We start from the raw sequence: 19,169 nt of genomic DNA, 5'->3' as shown, positions 1-19,169 counted from the left end.
AGAGACAGTGGAGAGTGCATGCCTGTGCACATGCGGGGCTTTGTGTGTATAAGTGTATGGGTGTGTACATGCTCATGTGAGGCTGCCACCTGACATGTCTTTGATGGTCCTTCATTTGGAGATTTTTCTGGACTCTTAGTGTGTTTTGGCTTTCAAGTATCTTGAGTAGGTGATTTAGGACAGTGCTGCTCAAACACCACTGTGCATTCAGTCACCCTGGAGCCCATGAAAATACAGCCAGTGACCCAGCCGGTCCAGGTGGGGCCTGAGGCCAGCGCTCCTACCAGAGCAGGGGGACCCCGTGGCTGTGGGGTCTTGCCTTACCCAGATTAACACTCTTTCCATAACTTTATCTTAACCCCCAACAGCACAGAATCAAAATGACTGTTCTGCACTCAGCATTTGCATTTTATTTCCTCAGTTGCAAGTCAGTGCTTTGAGATGCTCTGGGTGTCACGCCCACAGGCGACAGGTGGTCACAGCCACAGCAGCTGCGATGGCAGCGCAGAGGTGAGCTGCAGGTGGGCGAGCCCAGAGCCCGGGGTTCCCAGGGCTGCCCTCCTGCAGGCCCAGCGGGCACGGAGGGTGAGAGCGGAGGGGAAGGATGTCTGCTATTAAAGCGGCTTCTCTGGTGCCTGAATACAGCCCCCAGGCGGCAGCATCAGCCCTGGTGCACCTGCTCAGTGGGTGTCCCCACGCTTTTACACACAAGGCCAAGAGCCAAACCCAATCAGTTATAATCCGTTCTGCTCCCCCAGGCCCACCTGCTCTAGCCGTCAGCGGGCCATGCGTGCTCTCCTGCACTCACTACACTGGGTCCCCCCACCTCCCCCAACCCATCTCCCCCAGGTATCGCCAGCTCTGACCTGCACACCGCTAGGGACCTGTTTACCCTTTTGTATCAGGGTCATCAGCCCAGTCGCTAAGGCAGCACTGAACTAAGTCGCTTTAGTCTTGTCCGACTCTGTGCGACCATATCCTGCCAGGCTCCCCTGTGCATGGAATTCTCTAGGCAAGAATATTGGGATGGACTGCCATTCCCTTCTCCAGGGCATCTTCCCAGCCCAGGGATCGAACCCATTTCTTAATGTCTCCTGCACTGTCAGGCAGGCTCTTCACCGTCAGTGCCACCTGCACCCGTAAGGCAGGGCGTGCCAGACTGAAAATAAACATACAGAAAAGGAGAGGAGAGCCAGTAAAGACAGCTTTTGAGGTCACTGCTTTAGGCAAAAAGGCTCAGGAAAAAAGAAAAAAAAACAGGACACCCAATGAAGTGTGGAACAACCTTACATTCAAATACTAGTCACGGTTGACCTGAAATTCCACTGTAACAGGGCGTCCGTGTACATGGCTGCCTCCTGGTAAGGCCAACCGATGTCAACTGTTGTCTAACTGGGAGCCACACCTCTGCTCGGGGCCTCTGTCCCCAGGGGGGTGGACGGTGTGTGTTGTGGGCACCCCGCCACCAGCTGAGCTAAGGTTTCATCCAGAGAACACGCAGGCCCTTCCGCACTGCCGCCCCTGGTCTGAAGCCTTACAGCAGTAAAGGATACACTTTTTTATCCCCATGTGAGAAGCAATGGAGTTTGGGGTGGGCCCTCCTTCAGAAGGCTTCCAATACCCTCTCCACCCTGCAACCCCGAGTGCAGCCCTTGCTTTCTCCACTTGCAGCCTGGATGTGCAGCGCTGCCTGCAGCTGTGAGGCCTGGGACACTCGGCTCAGATGAGCACCATGCTTGTCCCTTCCCCCCACGCCCAGCTGTTCCAATCTCGTTGGAGGTTGGGGTCCAGTTTGTCGGCTGGTGCCAGCTCATCCCCTCTCGGACTCAGGGTATGTGCGGTGCCGGCAGCTACACCTAGGGGCTCTGTGCCTCAGTCTCGACTTGGGCCCCAGATGGAGAGAGGTTTATGTACAGCCCTGGCCAGCTCTCCCAGAAACGAATCTTCAAGCCAGTCAATCAGGAAGCACCTGACAACCCCCGACATCTCCTAAAGGCAAGTACACACCTCATTTCATTGTGCTCAGCAAATTTGTTTTTTTTCTTTAACAAACTGAAAGTTTGTGGCAACCTTGAGTCAAGCAAGTCTATCCAATAGCAACTTTTAAAAATTAAGGCATGTAAGTTGTTTTATGCAAAATGCTATTGAACACTTAACAGACTACAGTGCAATGTAAACGTAACTTTTATAAGCACTGGGAAACCAAAGCCCTCCTGTGACATGTTTCATTGCAATATTCTCCTTACCCACCACGTCTCCAGGTCTGCTGATGACCTCACGATAACCCACGCACCTTTAGCCCAAGGTCACTTCCTGTTCCTGCTCCTTGGAACTCCTTTTAGCTGCTAGAGTGCGTGCCGCCTGCTTCAAGTCACTTTTATTCAAATCAACTTAAAATGTTTTTCTAGGCCCCAATGCTTAACAGTTATGGCATCAGAAGTGGGGCCCAGAGGAGCCCGCGATGGTCCCGCGAGCAGCACACTGCCCGGCACAGGTACTCACTGGCCCCACAGCATTGGCATCCTGAGCTATCAGACTATCTGAACATCTCTTCTTCTGGTCTGGGTCCTGGAAATCAGCTGGTGTCAGACTAGGTCAACCTGGAAACAGGACTGGGTTCAGGTTTGACTGGGTCTGACTTGTGAGCCAGCCACATCCATGGTTAAACCGGGTCTGACTTCGGCTCAGCTGGGTCCTTGAGGCCTCAGGTGAGTAAAGGTCTGAGGATGAATAAGCAGGTTAATGCTCAGTCAGCGTCTGTAGAGGAGAGCTTGTAACGTAAAGGAGTTCCTGTCTCCTCCTCCACAGCATCCGTTTACCAGGAAGACACCCCCGGACACAACTCGTCCCAGGGCCTGCAGAAGGAACCCTGGGGAACCTGGAGAAGCCAGCAGGGTGAGAATCCTGCCAAAGCCAGCTCCGCCCGCGTCCGCCGCAGCACCTGGTGGGGAGGGAGGGAGTGTTCTGTTATCACCTGCTTTCCAGATCCAGACCAGCAGGCAGACAGTACTTGTGATACTTGAGTGGTTAACTGTGATATGTGACTGTGCTTTCAGGCACCCACTGCTTGGTGATCTTTTCTCTCCCTGGAACAGATGTTACCTTATTACTGGTCTCATTTTGTGTCCTGAGAACTTGGCTTAGTTGCCATCAGGATGGAGATCAGACAGAAGTGAGGGCCGCACCCCAGTTGCTGCTCGGGTCCTACTGACTCGCCAGCTCTCGAGAATCATCTAAAGAGCTCTTCCTTTGGGCCCTTTAGGGGTTGCTCTGGATTTTGGGGGCATCTGTTGCACCCTCTTTGGGGACACCCCTTGCATTCATGGGGTTGTTGGAATACTTACCGAACCTGAACAAGATATGTGAAAGTTTTTTTTCTCTAGGTAGCTCTATGGTCAGAAGTTGGCCAAATTAGAAGCTCATATTCATAGCCTAATATGAACTTTTTGTAAGCCTTCTCTCCAAAGCTGGAATGAAACTGTATACCCACAGGGAAAGAAAAACATTCTGAAGCCTTTAGAATGTTTTAGTAAGTCCTTCTGCAAAGATACACAGCTCTAAACCTAGCACATGGGAGCTTTTGATTTTCATCTTGACTGACCCTGACCTTCTCGCTGATATGAAGAAGCCAACGGAAGATGATGCAGTTGGGAGGGTGGGCAGCACCTTGGTACCATTACCCATCTCTTGGAAGAATTTAACAACTGCACTTGTCTTACAAACTGAGTCTTCCCAAGAACACTAATGTGGCTCTAGAAACAAACCAAACCTCCACCTGTGCTTTTTCTCCAGCCCTCAAACCTCCCTGTTCGCCCCAGAGGCGTGCAGACATCAAAAAGACAGGGACTTAGGGAGCGGAAGTCCTTCCCCGGTGGGACTTGCATTCTTTCTCTGTGCCTCTGGGCTGTAAGTGCTCTCCCTGCTTTCTCTAAGCAGCTCTCATCAGAGGAGAGGCTTCTGAAGACTAGGGCTGTGTTACACTCTACTGTATAGCAGTGATTCAGTTATATATTCATCTTTTAAATATTCTTTTCCACTGTGGTTTATCACATTGAATACAGGTCCCTGTGTTGTACACAGGACCTTGTTTATCCATCCTGTATGTAATATTTGCACCTGCTAATCCCAGCCTCCCAATTGTTCCCTCCCCCTTGGAAACCATGTCTGTTCTGTTTCATAGATAAATTCATTTGTGTCATATTTTAGATTATATGTACAAGTGGTAACATATTTGTCTTTCTTACTTACTATAATAATCTCTAATTGCATCCATGTTGCTGCAAATGGCATTATTTTGTGTTTTAATGGGAAACTCATAGCTCGGTAAAGAATCTGCCTGCAATGCAGGAGACGCCGGTTCGAGAAGATCTGCTGGAGAAGGGATAGGTCTATTCATTCCGGTATTCTTGGGCTTCCCTTGTGGCTCAGGTGGTAAAGAACGCACCTGCAATGAAGGAGACCTGGGTTTGATCCCTGGGTTGGGAAGATCCTCTGGAGAAGGGAAAGGTTACCCACTCCAGTACTCTGGCCTGGAGAATTCCATGGACTCTGTAGTCCATGGGGTTGCAAAGAGTCAGACACGACTGAGCGACTTTCACTTTTCATGGCAGAATAATTTTCTATTGTATATGTGTACCACATCTTTATCCATTCTTCTTGATGGACATTTAGCTTGTCATGTCTTGGCTATTGTAAATAGTGCTGCTATGAACATAGAGGTGTATGTATCTTTTTGAATCACAGTTTTGTCTGGATATATGCCCAAGAGTGGACTGCTAGATCATATGGTAATTATATTTTTAGTTTTTAAGGAACCACCATACTGTTTTCCACAGTGCCTGGACAGTTTATATCCCTACCAACAGTGTAGGAGGGTTCCCTTCTCTCCACACCTTCTCCAGCATTTTTAGACTTGTTAACCATGGCCATTCTGACTGCTGTGAGGAGGTACCTCACTGTAGTTTTGATTTCCGTTTCTCTAATAGTTAACAATGATGAGCTATCTCCTCATGTGCCTAGTGGCCATCTGTTTCTTCTTTGGAGAAATGTTGTTTTAGATCTTCTGCCCATTGTTGGATAGGATTATTTGTATTTTTTTGTTGAGTTGTATGAGCTGATTATACACTTTCGGAAATTAAGCCCTTGTTGACCACATCATTTGCAAATATTTTCTCCCATTTTGTAGGTTGTCTTTTCATTTTGTTTATTGGTTTCCTTTGCTGTGCAGAAGCTTGTAAATTAGACTAAGTCCCATTTGTCTATTTTTATTTCTATTCCCTTGGAAGACTGACCTAAGAAAACGTTGGTATGATTTTATGTCAGAGAATGTTTTCTCTCCGTTCTCTTCTAGAAATTTTACAATGTATCTCCTTATGTCTACCTCCAAATGGTATTGCCAGAGTTAAAGAGCTCTATTTAGGTTATATAGACAGGTGTGACATAAATCATATTCTCAGAAATATGGAAATTAACCTAAATGTTTTTCAGGTTCATATGATCTAGGATAATATTCAGTAAATAAAAGCTAGTTTAAGTCTGTTGGTTTAAGTAAAACAGGCATGTTGTTAAAGTTATTGGCATAAAATATAATATTTTTATTCTACCTAGGTTTACTAAAAAATAAGCTGTTATCTGTTACAGAATTTGTCAGCAAGAAAGATAACTTAAAATGATTAGCTGTTTAACATCCTGTGAAATTTTCATGACTGAACGTAATTGTTGAGAACAAGTGAATTAAATAGAGGTAAGATAAACGTTTATAAATCAACTTTCCAACAATAGTTTTATACTTTACCGGTATGTCTACTTAAAAATAATTTCCAAAATCTTTTTGGTAACTTGAAACCTTAAAGTTATACTGAGAGAAGTTAAGTGATGGACATTCATTAGATATCACTGAATATCTAGATCATTTCCAAATAAGATAAAAATTCTGACACATTAATTACTGAACAAATTTTTATCCACTTTTGGTTTTAAAGATATTTGGGTTTCTCTGTAAACAAGTTTTGTGCCACATTGGAAAATTTAACGAGGATAAATATGCTTCTAGAAATTATAAAATTATTAACTAGCCAGTCCACAGAATGCTAGTGCTAAGGTAGTGCTCACTAAGAATTAAGGATTCTAAGGGTTACGAACTCTAATCACTAAGTCAGTGATGGTAACTGCTCAGTATGAAAGTAGATAAGGGAAGTAAAATGGCAGTCCCAGGATGAGAAAAGAGGAGAAAATCTGGGACAGAGCCTGGATGGACAGCACAGGCTGCAGAATGTATGTGGTCAAGCAGGCTAAGACTGAAATGGACTAAAGTTTTTCTAAAAAAATTAGTTTTATCAGTAAAATTCACTGGTGCAAAATTAAGAATTTGATTTTCCCTCTGTTAAAAGGATAAGAAGTTCTCTTCAATTATTTTTCTGCTCTTTATAAGATATTGTAAAGAAAGAGTTTGTGTTTGTTTTACCTTTTAAGTAATCTGTGTGGACAGCAAAAATTTTCTGTTACCAGAATAACTGACTCACTTAACAAAACCCAGTCTTCTAAACATTACAAGCACTAACTTTTAAGGTAAACTTCTGTATTTCCCTTTAATATCTGCTACTGTCACCTTGCTTAAATAGATAATTAAGTATCATTGTATCAATGATCTGTGATCCTACTGAATTAAATGTTCAATTCTTTTGACATTTTCTCATCAAATTACTAAATAGAGGGATTTCCCTGGTGATCCAGTGGTTAAGACTCCACACTTCCACTCCAAGGGGCGCAGGTTCCATCCCTGGTTGGGGAACTAAGATCCCTCATGCTACAGCCAAGAAATTTAAAAACAAACAAAAAAAAAATTACCAAGAGTCTTTTTACCTCAAAGTAAACTCAGGTTTTCCAGGAGCCCTCTGGGAAATCAAAAGATTTGCCTCTCATCTTGTAAATGAGATGTTAAATACTTGGGTTTAGTTGATACAATACGTGGGAAGAACTGTCAAATAAGAAATGATAATGATAAACCTTCTTAGGTTATATTTGTATGGACATATGTTCCTAATATATATTCCAGAAATTGAAGTTTCTAGAAATGTATCAATACTTTAAGATAATCATTGGACAGTGAGAGTATTGTATGCCACAGAAATAACTGCATTTCCTTATCAGATGAAACCTCATCAGCTCTTTAATCACAGGCATTTTTAAGTCTTTTGTCCTTTACAGACAGTTACTGTTTTACACGTATGCTTTGGGAAAGAGATTTATGGAAAGCACCCTACAAAAGACTCTTGACCACTAACACCACTGCCAAGTTACAAGGTGTGGAACCTCGGCTGTGTATTTCACAGCTGAAGAGGGCCCCACCAGACATCTGGTCCTGTGCAAATGCTGGAGACCATGAATCAAACCAACCAGGAAGAGAAGTGGCTGACATCATGGTAGGACACTCCCTCCCAAGAGGACTGAGAACATTTCTCTCCACACCTTTTCCCAACTGCTACCCCAGGAAGGCCTCTCTGGGTCTTCCTACTCACGTTCTGTGAATCTTCCTCCAGCCTGGAAAGAGAATGCTATTGTTATCACACAACAGGGTCTGACACACATCTGAAGATCCCGTAGTTTGTCCATCACAAACTCCGCCCTGATGCCCAGAGCGACAGTTTCTCTGGAGCAAACTCAACCTTCTCTCTATCATATCAAGACCCTGGGTCTATTTCTCCACCTCTGGTTGGCAACCCCCAAGCCGAGGGAATACTGCATCTAGGTGCTGGGTGGAGAAAGGGACACCAGCACAAAACCACCCGTGCAGATCCTGGCATTTCCCCTCCTGAGCCTCAGACTAAGCCACAGTTAGCAGAAGGCATTCATGATTCAAAAATCCCTTCCCTTGGCAGCTCTCCACTGCCCTGGCTAGGAGAAGGTACAAGAGGCTGTGGTCAGGGACCGCTCCTAAACTCAAGACACTGCAGATGCTGCTGCTAAAGCAAGAGCTGCCCAACAAAACCCCGACTGGCCGGAGTTGTTCTTGACTCCAGAAAACTGCACGGTTACCTTTAGCTGAGCACTGAGGTGTCCGCTCTGGCTAACACTGCTTGCTGTGTCTGGATTAACAGCCCTCGGGAAGTGGAAACTCGGCTCCCTGAAGTCACTGAACAAGCCGCTGGGCTGCAGAAAGCACTGTCTTCAGCAGGCTCTTTCCTGACTTACATGACTTTGGTGTCTCAGGGCCCCAGACACTCACTGGTGCTGATCCTGCTGGGAAAGCCCTAATGTGTGTGTGTAGCACTCACCAGCAAGCAGACCAAGATCTCCCTAAGACTGGAGCAACAACAGAAAAGGAGCAGAAAGAACCACCAACTTAGACTGTGAACCAAGGTCAGCACCTGTGAATGCCACAAATGCAGCAAAACCTGCACGAGTTCCAATGCAGCAGCTGAGAGGAGCTCCAGTGCCTTAAATCTCAATCAGGATTCTCAGGCTGAGTCTGATTAAAAGGTAAGTTAGCAGGCCCAAAACAGAGTCGCCTAAAGGAAGCCCCGCCCTCACCAAACTTGAGACCATCAGTGTCGGCTCCCCCAGAACCCGAGCCTGAAACCATCAGTCTGGAGTCACGTGACCTGCACCAAAGAGGTGACCCACTGGACAGACAGACCCCTGCCATCACCTACAAGACAGTAACCTGGCCACAACCCACCTTCCTGCCCAGTTGGGCTGGCTGACCGGGCATCATTCACAGAAGCCACTGCAGATCCAGTCCAGACAGCCGCTCAGCACCAGCCGGGGTGGGAAGAAGACACAAGTGAGTTAGCACAAAACGTCCTGCTCACAAGCGGACCTTGAAGGACACTGAAGCACGTCAGACCAGCTTCAGTGCACTCAGGTATTTCAAAGAAAGAACGGGTACAGAAAACAAGAAACTTTTTTTTCTCCCTCAAATGGCTGTTGAATTTATTTGCTTGATCAATAATGGTCCTGGCAAAAATTAGTTTACCAATGCTGAGACAACTGTAATGAAATACTGATTTTAAAAATTCATGACACCGTGATAGAAATTAGAGTTTGCACAAACAAAAAAGAAACCTTCAGTATTGCCAGCAAATATAAAATAAATGTAACATGACAGACAGGACAGTAAGAAGGCTTTTATACATTTATATTTGACACCTGACCATATTTTCAGTCACCATAATATCTTCTCTCCAGGTTTAAAAAAATAGTATGCTGATTTCTATAACAAAGCTTTTTTTTCGTACAAAAATCAAATAATGGCCAACAAGTCACAACAGTGCAATAGGTAGAGAATAAAAAACCGCATTAACCAGGTGCTGAAATAAATACTAACCAGGAGAAGAGGATGCGCCCTCATGGGGTGTTTCCACCACCGGGACGTGTGGGTTTGTCTTCACAGCCCAGGGCCTCTTGGAGCCACTTACTTGGACCCAGCGGCACTGGACCCCGGTGCCTGTGCGCCGGACGCCTCAGGTAACCAAGGTCGTGGGGCGACGGGGGGTCAGGACCACGGCTGACTCCCTAGGAAGTCCGATTCCTAGTACTCAGCCTGGCCCACCGGGCGTCCAGCAGCAGTTCACCGAGCCTGTGTGGACACCGACTCCAATCCTGTGTGAGCGCGTGGCTACCCATCGATATGGCTTATGCAGGCAAAGACACGCTTACATTCGGGCCCGAGCAAGCCACCCACGGCGCTCTGTCCTAATGGAAGGTCGAAGAAACATGCTGTGTGGACGCCCCGGTTCTCCCATGACCCAGGCCACCGGGGTGACTCGGGCGGGGCTGAGGGCAGGGTGGGGGGGCCAGCCGGTCAGGAAGGAGGCCCCCAGGACCCGCACCGCAGAGGTGTGAAGGCACGGGCGAGTGGCGGCAGCGAGATCCTGGGGACGTGGCGGGCAGGGCGGCCCCGTGTGGCTCCCCCACTAACGAGAGAAAAATCCTGATTCTGCCGTAATAAAAAAGCAAAGAAAGACGATTTTTGGTTTAAAAAGAAGCCACTCAAGGGTTAAAATAGTTATTTAAGTTAACAAAGGAAATGACTCTTCCAAGAAGCCGACAGTCTGGGACACGTCTGGGACACGTCTGGGACACCGGCGTGCCGACCAGCCGTCTCTGGAGGCCCGCGCGCCCCGGCCGGCTCTCAGATGGGCGTCTCCTTCCGCTCCCTGCCTGGCGACGGCCGCGCCTGCTCCTTGGTGGGCGGGGGCGGCTCCCGGGCTCCGGGCTCGGGCTCAGCCAGGGGTTCGGGGCGCGCGCGCTGCAGTTGGAGCAAGCGAAGCTGCACCCGCAGCTCAATGATGGCCTCGCGTTCCTCGTGAATGGCCTGGTTCAGGTGGTTGTTCTTGATCTGCAGGGACAGATGCAGCGGCCGGTCAGTTAGGGGTTGCGACCCGGAAACAGGCTGAGCCACTGCCCACGGTCAGCAGGCCTGCCTCCCTCTGGGCAGGGCCCCTCCCCCTCTGTGGACCTGGAGAGCTCCCTCCTTCCCGGGGGTGTTTTCCTGCTCAGCACTAACACGATCTGTAAACTGTGGGGCAGAGCGAGCTGCTGCACCGGGCCTGTCTGCCGGCCCCCCCAAATGGCTCTGGGGCCAGCAACCCCGAGTGGGGGGTCCCGGGTGGGATTCTGTTGTGTCCGAGCCCCTGCCGGAAGGAGAGACAGCAGCCCAGGCCCATAGGCCCCATGTGAGGAGAGGAGCGAGTCCGACGAGCATGATGCGGACCCCAGCGCTCCCGAGGGCAGCAGCCCCGCGCATGCGCACCTCCAGCTCCTCGTTCTGCCGCTGCAGGTCTTGCAGGATGAGCTGCAGCTCGTCCTCGTCCTCGCTCTCGCTCTCACTGTCTGATGAGTACTCCTCGGTCTCGCTGCGGCCGTGCTGCTGGCGGCTGTGCGGGAACAGGACAGGGCAGGGAGCGCGTGACCCACCCGCACAGACAGGCTGGTGGTCTGCTTCTGGACTGTCCAGCTTTCTAGCGGGTCCACTCAGGATAAGGCCCACCTCAGAGGTAACAGAAGGTATGGAAGGGGGCGCTCTGCCTGGCCCTGTCACAGGAAGGGCTGAGGCTTGCACCGCCCTGCTCTCCCCAGAGTCCAAGTGGAGCCCTGACCCCTGCCCTCACCTCTGGATCTCGGCGATCTCCGCCCGGAGGCGCTCGATCTCTTCCTTCTCCGAGGCAATCTGTCGGCGCAGGAACTGCTCCATGGCTAGGAGCTCCTCCTGCTCAGTCAGGATCTCATTCTCCTAAAGCAGTGACACTGGTGAGCACCTCTGAAAGTCTAGGAAAGGTTGCTCTTCTGGGGTCTCCTCTGTCACCCTGAACTGTTTACGCCCATACACACAACACTGGGGCTTCTCGGGTAGTAAAGAATCTGCCTGCAATGCAGGAGACCCGGGTTCCATCCCTGGGTGGGGAAGATCCCCTGGAGAAGGAAATGGCAACCCACTCCAGTATTCTTGCCTGGGAAATCCCACAGACAGAGGAGCCTGGCAGGCTAGAGTCTGTGGAGTCACAGAGTTGGGAGTTGGACAGGACTAAGCGACTAACACTTCATACATATACGTTAACACACACGTTATAGGAAAGCTTGTAATGCACAAACCTAAAATACCCAGTTTACCTAATTTCAAGAAAAGCTTTGAGCAAAGGTAGACTAAATTGTTTGGGAGGAATGACTAGATTTTCCTCAAGACATAAAACGCTACTTAGGAATCCTTGTTACGTAAAGGATCCACAAGAGGCCAGCCAGCAGGCACACAGCAGAGTACTAGGGACTGTTTCTACCCCCAGCCTTTCTGAACACCTTCTCACAGAGAGTCTGAGGGCCACAAGGGGCCTTCGACAGTGTCACCAGGGAAGAAAGGCCCCGCGACGTGCAGCTGTTGTCAGTATCACCTGAAAGCAGAGTTGGTGATGGAAAAGTCTTTCCTTCTCAACACAAGCTACTGTCCTCAACCCATGTCCCCAGGGATAATATTTAAACAGTAAATATGCATTTAACAGAATATGCGTTTCTAAAACTGACATCTGTCCAGGATCTAACTAGCCCCTCCAACCCAGAGAAAAGATCCACAGCAGACAAAACTTAGGAGAGAACAGAGATGGAAAGCTATAGAAATGAGCTGGAAGCAGCCAAGGCCTACATTTCTTTCCAAACTAACAGGTGGCAGGAGGATAAGAACCTGTGATCAAACGTGAAAGGTGCTGCAGTCAAGTTCACTTTAAAGTCAATGGCCCAAAGTCTCCCGTGTGCATAAGAAACCCACAGAAGTCTCCAGTGTGTATAAGAAACCTCTCTTGGAGCTGTGCTCCTCACAGTCCCCAGTGTTTCTAAACACAGATGCTTATCCTTTTTATGAAAGCTAATGTTCCAAGAAACACCAGGGTGAAAACTCTGAAATAAAGATGCATCTGGGACCTCACTCTCTCTTCAGGGGAGGAGAGTTGCATGACCCTGGTAGGCGTGACAGAAAAGGACTGAAACTTGTAGGACTTTAGTTATCTCTGGGATACAAGGATGGTTCAACACAAATCAGTGACTGTGATACAGCACACTAACAAAATGAAGGATAAAAATCGTATCTCAAAAGATTCAAAGAAGCACTTGAAAAAGTTCAACATCCTTTCACAATAGAAACAAAGTGAGTATAGAAGGAATACGTTGCCATGATATAGCTGATATGACAGGCCTACTACAGATAACATGGTACCCCAGTGAAAGGCTCAAAGTATTTCTTCTGAGATCAGAGAGAGGACAAGAGGCCAGTCTCACCACTTCTGGTTATGCAGTACCGAAGTACCAGCCAGAGTAACTGAGCAGGAACAAAGGTGTCCAAATTGTAAAGAAGTAAAATTGTCTGTTTACAGACAACATGATCTTATACACAGAAAACCACAGAGTCCATCAAATAACTGTTAGAAGTAATAAATTTAGGAAAGTTGCAGGATACAAAATCAACATACAAAAATCAGTTGCATTTCTACACACTAACCACTATCCAAAAAAGAAATTAAGAAAACAAATCCATTAAACAAAGAGGTGAAATATCTATATACTGAAAACAATAAAATACTGATGAAAGAAATTGAAGACACTAAAGATAAAATGAAAGGTACCTCATGTTCATAGATTAGAAGGAATAATATTGTTAAAATTTCCATACTACCAAAGTGATCTACACATTCACTGGAATCTCTATCAAAATTCCAATGGGGTTTTGAGGTTTCCCCCAGAAACAGAAAAAATAATCCTAAAATTCATTCAGAACCACAAAAGACTGTAAGAACCACAGCAAACTTTTTTTTTAAGCCAAAGCAATCTTAAACAAAAGAACAAAGTTAGAGGCATCACCCCACAACCAAACAGTCCAGTACTGGCATAAAAACATACACATAGACCAATGGAGCAGAACAGAGTCCAGAAATAAATCCACACACTCACGGTCAACTGATCTTTGACAAGGACGCTAATAAACAATGGAGAAAGAACAGTCTCTCTAATAAATGGTGTTGAGAAACTGGTTTTCCACAGGCAAAAAAGTGAAACTGAACCCTTACCTTCTCTCACTACACACACATCAATCACCTCAAAATGGACTAGAGACTTAAATATAAGACCTGAAATCATAAAATTATTAGAAGAAAACACAGAGAGAGTTTCTTAACATTGGTCTGAGCAAGAATTTTTTTAGATATGACCTGAAAAGCACAAATATACAACAGACAAATGAGATTGCATCAAACTAAAAAGTTTCCACACAGCAAAGAAAGTGGAGTGAAGAGACAGACTACGGAATGACAGAAAATACTGCAAACCTTACATCAGATGAGGGGTTAGTATATATAGGAAGAAGTCGAACAACTCTATAGCAAGAAAACAACCCAATTAAAAAATGGGCAAAGGACTTAAATTGACATTTCTCAAAAGAAGACATTGAAATGGCCAACAGATCACTGTCACTCATCATCAGGGAAACGCAAATGAAAACCACAATGAGCTATCACCTCATACCTGTCAGAATGGCTTTTATCAAAAACACAAGAGGTAACAAGTGTTGGTGAGGATGTGGAGAAAAGGAACCCTTGTGCATTGTTAGTGGGAATATAAATTGGTACAGCAACTGTGGAAGACAACATGGAGGTTCCTCAAAACTACAAAGCAGAGCTATCACAGTTCTAGCAATCCAGCTTCTGATTGTATAAATGTAAACAGAACACTAAAGGGAGATGTTCACTGCAGCATTATTCACATCAGTCAATATATGAAAACAGCCCAATGGCTGATGGATGAATGGATATAACAATGTGACATGCACATATTCATAAAACATAAGTATACACATGCCCACATTAAATATACAACACAGACAACATAAACATACATATATATGTAACAAATATATTCTGACGTAAGAAGGAAATCCTGGCATTTAATAGCACAGATGAACCTGGAGGACATGATAAGTGAAACAAGCCAGACAGAAAAAGACAAATACCATATGATTTCACTGCTTATTTGTGGAATCAAAAAGTTGAACTCATAGAAGCAGAGAGTACAACAGTGGTTACCAGGCCTTGGAGAGTGAGTAAAATAGGGAGGTACTGGTAAAAAAAATACAGCTGCACTTGTGTTGAAGGACTGTCTAGAGAGGTAATGCTGATGACGACGCTGTACTCAATGGTGGATTATGCCACGAGAGAGTGTCTTTCAGGTGCTCGCATCACAGAAGGTACTGTGAGAGGGTAACTGACTGTAGCAATCATTTCACTGGGTGGAGGTGCATCAGATCATGTTTATACCTTAAATATATATATATATATATTTTTTTTAAAGATCTTGCAAAATAGAAGAGGTACACTTACCTGGGCAAGAAGAATATTTATGACTTCCTCGTTTTCATTCATTTCTTCTTTGGAAACATCCTCTTTTGAAAGACTGGCTATTTCTTGGGCAATCTTGGTTTCACATTCCTGTTCAACAAGAGAGATGGAAGCACTGCTCAGCCCACTGTAACACAGTCAATAAACTTACACTGTCCCCATTCCTGAAATTTCCTCCTCAGCTTCTGGAACGGAAACACTAAGAGTGGCACAGCCAGCAGAACCTCTGGATGGGGCATCTGATAAATGGGCTTTGACAGTAACGTGTGGATCTCACGCTGTGGATGTACTGGAGGAAAATGTTCGGTTCTAGCTAACGTGCTCAGCATTTCTGGAACCTTCCCATATAAACTGTCTTCCATGATCCTTCCTGTTTGGAGGGGGTCTACTTTAAGCCTACAGTTAGTTGGTTTTGCCGATAGTACCAACGGCAAGTAGCCATTGTCAAGTCAAGTAGCCACTGTCTACCACAACACCAAACGTCTCCAACACCACAAAGTCCCCTTGGGCTCCTCTGCCACCTGTTGCCGCTGGAAACCACTAACCTGCTTTCCATTGCTCTGGTCTCACCTTCTTTTATGTTTCATATAAACTGAATTAATCAGTAAGCAGTCTTTTTCCTGGCCGTTAAATTTCACAACTGATCTATGTTATATCAGTAGTTTGCTGAGTAACATGCAAGGAAATGAATGTACCCCAGTTTGTTTATCCGTTCACCAGCTGGTGGGCATTTCAGTCCTTTCTACTTTTGAGCTACTAATAAGACCTGTAAAAACCACTAAGTATCTGCTCTGGGAGGGAACATGCCTTCTTCTGCTAGATAAACACTTAGGAGTGGGATTGCTGGGCCAGATGATAACCTGATGCTTAACTCTGAAAGAAACTGCCAAACTGTTTTCCAAAATGACTGAAACAGTCAAGATCAGTAAAGCAGAGCTCCAGCCACTCTACGTTCCTGTCAACACTTGGTACTTTTGGTACTAGTCATCCTGGCTGGTGCGCAGTGGCTCCTCACTGTGACTGCGATCTGCACTTCCTCACTGATGAACAACCTTCACACGTGCTTCTTTATCATGCACATATAATCTTTGGTAAAGAACTTCAGTAAAGTGCTGTTTAAACTTTTGCCTTTTTAAAACTGAATTTTTATTATAATAATCGTACACTCTGGTGGGGGATATTAATAATGACTGAGGCTAAGCATATGGAGTAAAGGAGTATGAATTCTCTGTACCTTTCCCTCAGTTTGGCTGTCAACCTAAAACTGCCCTAAAAAAATACAATTTAAAAAAATTGGTTTGTCTTATTAAGTCTAAAGAATTTTTAATATATTCTAGTTCAAGAACTTTATCAAGTGTCTGTTTTTTGCAAATATGTCACAGTCTCTGGTCTGCATGTTCATCTTTCTAACAGTGTCTTTTGAAGAGTATATTTTGATAAAATATAGTTTACCAAATTTTTCTTTTACAGTTCATGAATTTTTGTATCCTATTTAAGAAATCACTCAAACAGCTCATACAACTCAATAACAAAAAAAAAAAAAAAACGAATCAAAAAATGGGCAAAAGACCCAAATAGACATTTCTCCAAAAAAGACATACAGATGGCCAACAAGCAAATGAAAAGATGAAATCATCATTGCTAATTATTAGAGAAATCCAAGTCAAAACTACAATGAGGTATCACCTCACACTGGTTAGCATGGCCATCATTAAAAAGTCTACATATAATAAATGCTGGAGAGGGTGTGGAGAAAAGGGAAACTTCTTATACTGTTGGTGGGAATTTAAGTTGGTGCAGCCACTATGGAAAACAGTATGGAGGTTCCTCAAAATACCAAAAAATAGAGTTGTCATACAATCCAGTAAGCCCATTCCTGGGCCTATATCCAGATAAAACTATAATTCAAAAAGATAGTTGCACCCCTAATGTTCACAGCAACACTATGCACAATAGCCAAGACATGCAAACAACCTAAATGTCCATTGACAAATGAATAAAGAAAATATATATACATATATCTATATATAAACACATACAATGGAACACTATTCAGCCATTTAAAAGCAATAACGCCATTTGCGCCAACACAGATGCAACTAGAAATGATCATACTAAGCAAAGTCAGTCCCCTTATATGTGGAATCTAAAATGACTCGAACTTATTTATGAAACAGCAAAAGACTCAGACACAGAGAACAGACCTGTGGTTGCCAAGCAAATGGGAGCATGGGGGAGGAATAGACTGGGAGGCTGGGTCATTTATTTCCACATAAATTTTTTTTTCACAGAGATTTTAGAAAAGCTTACTAATTTCTACCCAAAATCACCTGTTTAAATTTTGATTGGAATGGAATCCACAGATGAACTTGGGAAAACCTAACATTTTAACAATATTGTGATAAAAACATATTTCTAATTTATTTATGTCTTTTTTTAGGTGCACTATCCAATAGTTCATTGCAAACATACGGAATACAACAGACGTGTGTATCTGATCTTGTATGTTACAGCATTGCTAAACTCACATATTCAATTTTGTACAGATTTCTTAAGATTTTATACAGAGACAATCCCATGATTTGTATATAAAGACTAATTTCTCTCCAATCCATATGCCTTCTTTTTCTTGTTTTGCTGCACTGGCTAAAACACCTCCAGTACAATGTTGAACAGAAACAGTAAAAGCAGAAATCCTTGCTTGTATACCCAATCAATCCCAGAAGAAAACATTCAGACTTTTACCATGAAGTACAATGTAAATCACAAGACTTTTTTTCTGTAAATGCTCTTTATCAGGCTGAAAAGATAGAGTTTTTATTAAGAAATAAATGTCAAATTTTGCTACACACTTTTTCTGCATCTTCTGATATGATCTTATCATTTTTCTTATTTTTAGTCTGTTAATATAATGAATCTTTAAAAGTCATTTATTTCTCAAAGTTGAAATCAACTTGATAGAACCTTTGGAGCATTCTGTGAATTAATAAGCAGACATGAAGACAGCTTCAAGAAATTAGTAAAGCAGAGGTAAGCCATCCCATTCTGTCTTGGCTCTGGTTTGTTATGTCACAGTTCCTTTATCCAAGAGGGATGCAGAAGCGAGAAAGGAAGCCGCACCCACAGGGGTCAAGACCCTGTGTTAAAGGCTGATGGGTGACACCACACAGTGGACAATGACCACACGAGGCCTGGTTGGTCTGTCACTAAAACCTGATTCCAGGCCAAATCATGAAGGGACTAATTAAAAACAGGCATTGTAAGCAAAAGATAACCTGGTAAGCAGAGGAGAAAGGAAAATGCACAGAGGGCATCTGCAGGTCCTAGAGCTCAGGGCAGACATCTCGTCGCTGCCTCCTCTCTGACAAAGCCACCGCCACGTCCACGCACACCACCAGCCCTCGAGCCAGAGTACTGCACTGTCTGGACTCTCAGCAGAACCACAACTGTGACCACCACGGACCACGTGGTCCCAGTCAGACGAATGTCAACTTGTGTCCCTTGGAAGTGCTCTTGGACCCTGATATTGAATGTGCACATAGGTGTTAAGAGGGGCCCAGAGATGTGGGACCTCAACCTCAGACTGGCCGGACACTCACAGAGTCCCAGCGCCAAGCAACACACTGAGCCAGAGGGAGACCGACAGTCGGGCTTGCAAACCCCGAGCTCATCCAGCAGAACCTGTCACCTGCCTGTTTCCAGGAAAAGAAAACCCCTCCTGACCTTCAGTACCTCCATGTGTAAGGCCTCCAATTCCCCCGCAGCCTTTGAAATGTACCACCACTGCACTGCTTCTCACCCTGGAAACCTGTTTACAAGTCCAACCAAGCCAGAAACAACAAAACTGACATCTTTTAGTCAAACAGTGTAATTCAAAAACTCAACTTCCTAAATTAAAGGCAGCACTTCCCTGATACCAAGCTGAAGGATCAATAATCAAGAACTGGAAACATGTGAACAAATCTCCCATCAGGGAACTTCCCTTCAGAAGGGATTTGTTGTCATACTTAAAAAAAATAACTTAAAATGGTATATAAAAGATTTTAGTGCATTCTTTTTACATTTCATCATAAACATGATATACCAAAATAATAAATTTACTCACTTGTCTTTTAGCTTCTCTCAGTTTTCTCTTGAGGGCTGTCAGAATTCTTTGTACTTCCCATAATCTCTCCTCTTTCGATAAATCCTTTATCCCGCCCTGTAGATCTCGATGTAAACAATTCAAAAGAAACTCCTAGAAAGTAATACACCACACACTGAATAGGATTTCACGTCTTATCATCTTAAAGCCACATG

At 44.9% G+C, this 19,169-nt stretch overlaps 1 protein-coding gene across 2 annotated transcripts in view; it reads right to left on the bottom strand.

The window, feature by feature from the left end:
• Nucleotides 1-8,901: 8,901 nt before the first annotated feature.
• RALBP1 (ralA binding protein 1) overlaps nt 8,902-19,169 on the bottom strand; it is a 40,225-nt gene continuing 29,957 nt past the window's right edge. For both annotated transcript variants that reach the window (XM_070361781.1, XM_070361782.1), the window contains exons 6-10: nt 18,976-19,107; nt 14,853-14,960; nt 11,112-11,233; nt 10,754-10,877; nt 8,902-10,339 (exon numbers count right to left, since the gene is read on the bottom strand). In XM_070361781.1, the coding sequence (XP_070217882.1) occupies nt 10,133-10,339; nt 10,754-10,877; nt 11,112-11,233; nt 14,853-14,960; nt 18,976-19,107 (693 nt within the window). In that variant the 3' untranslated portion in view covers nt 8,902-10,132. The remainder of the gene's footprint in view (nt 10,340-10,753; nt 10,878-11,111; nt 11,234-14,852; nt 14,961-18,975; nt 19,108-19,169) is intronic.

The sequence above is a fragment of the Bos mutus genome, chromosome 24, assembly GCF_027580195.1.
Source record: "Bos mutus isolate GX-2022 chromosome 24, NWIPB_WYAK_1.1, whole genome shotgun sequence".
Lineage (NCBI taxonomy): Eukaryota > Metazoa > Chordata > Mammalia > Artiodactyla > Bovidae > Bos > Bos mutus.
Note: the sequence above shows the minus strand (reverse complement) of the source record. Positions and strands in the feature narration are given on the sequence as shown.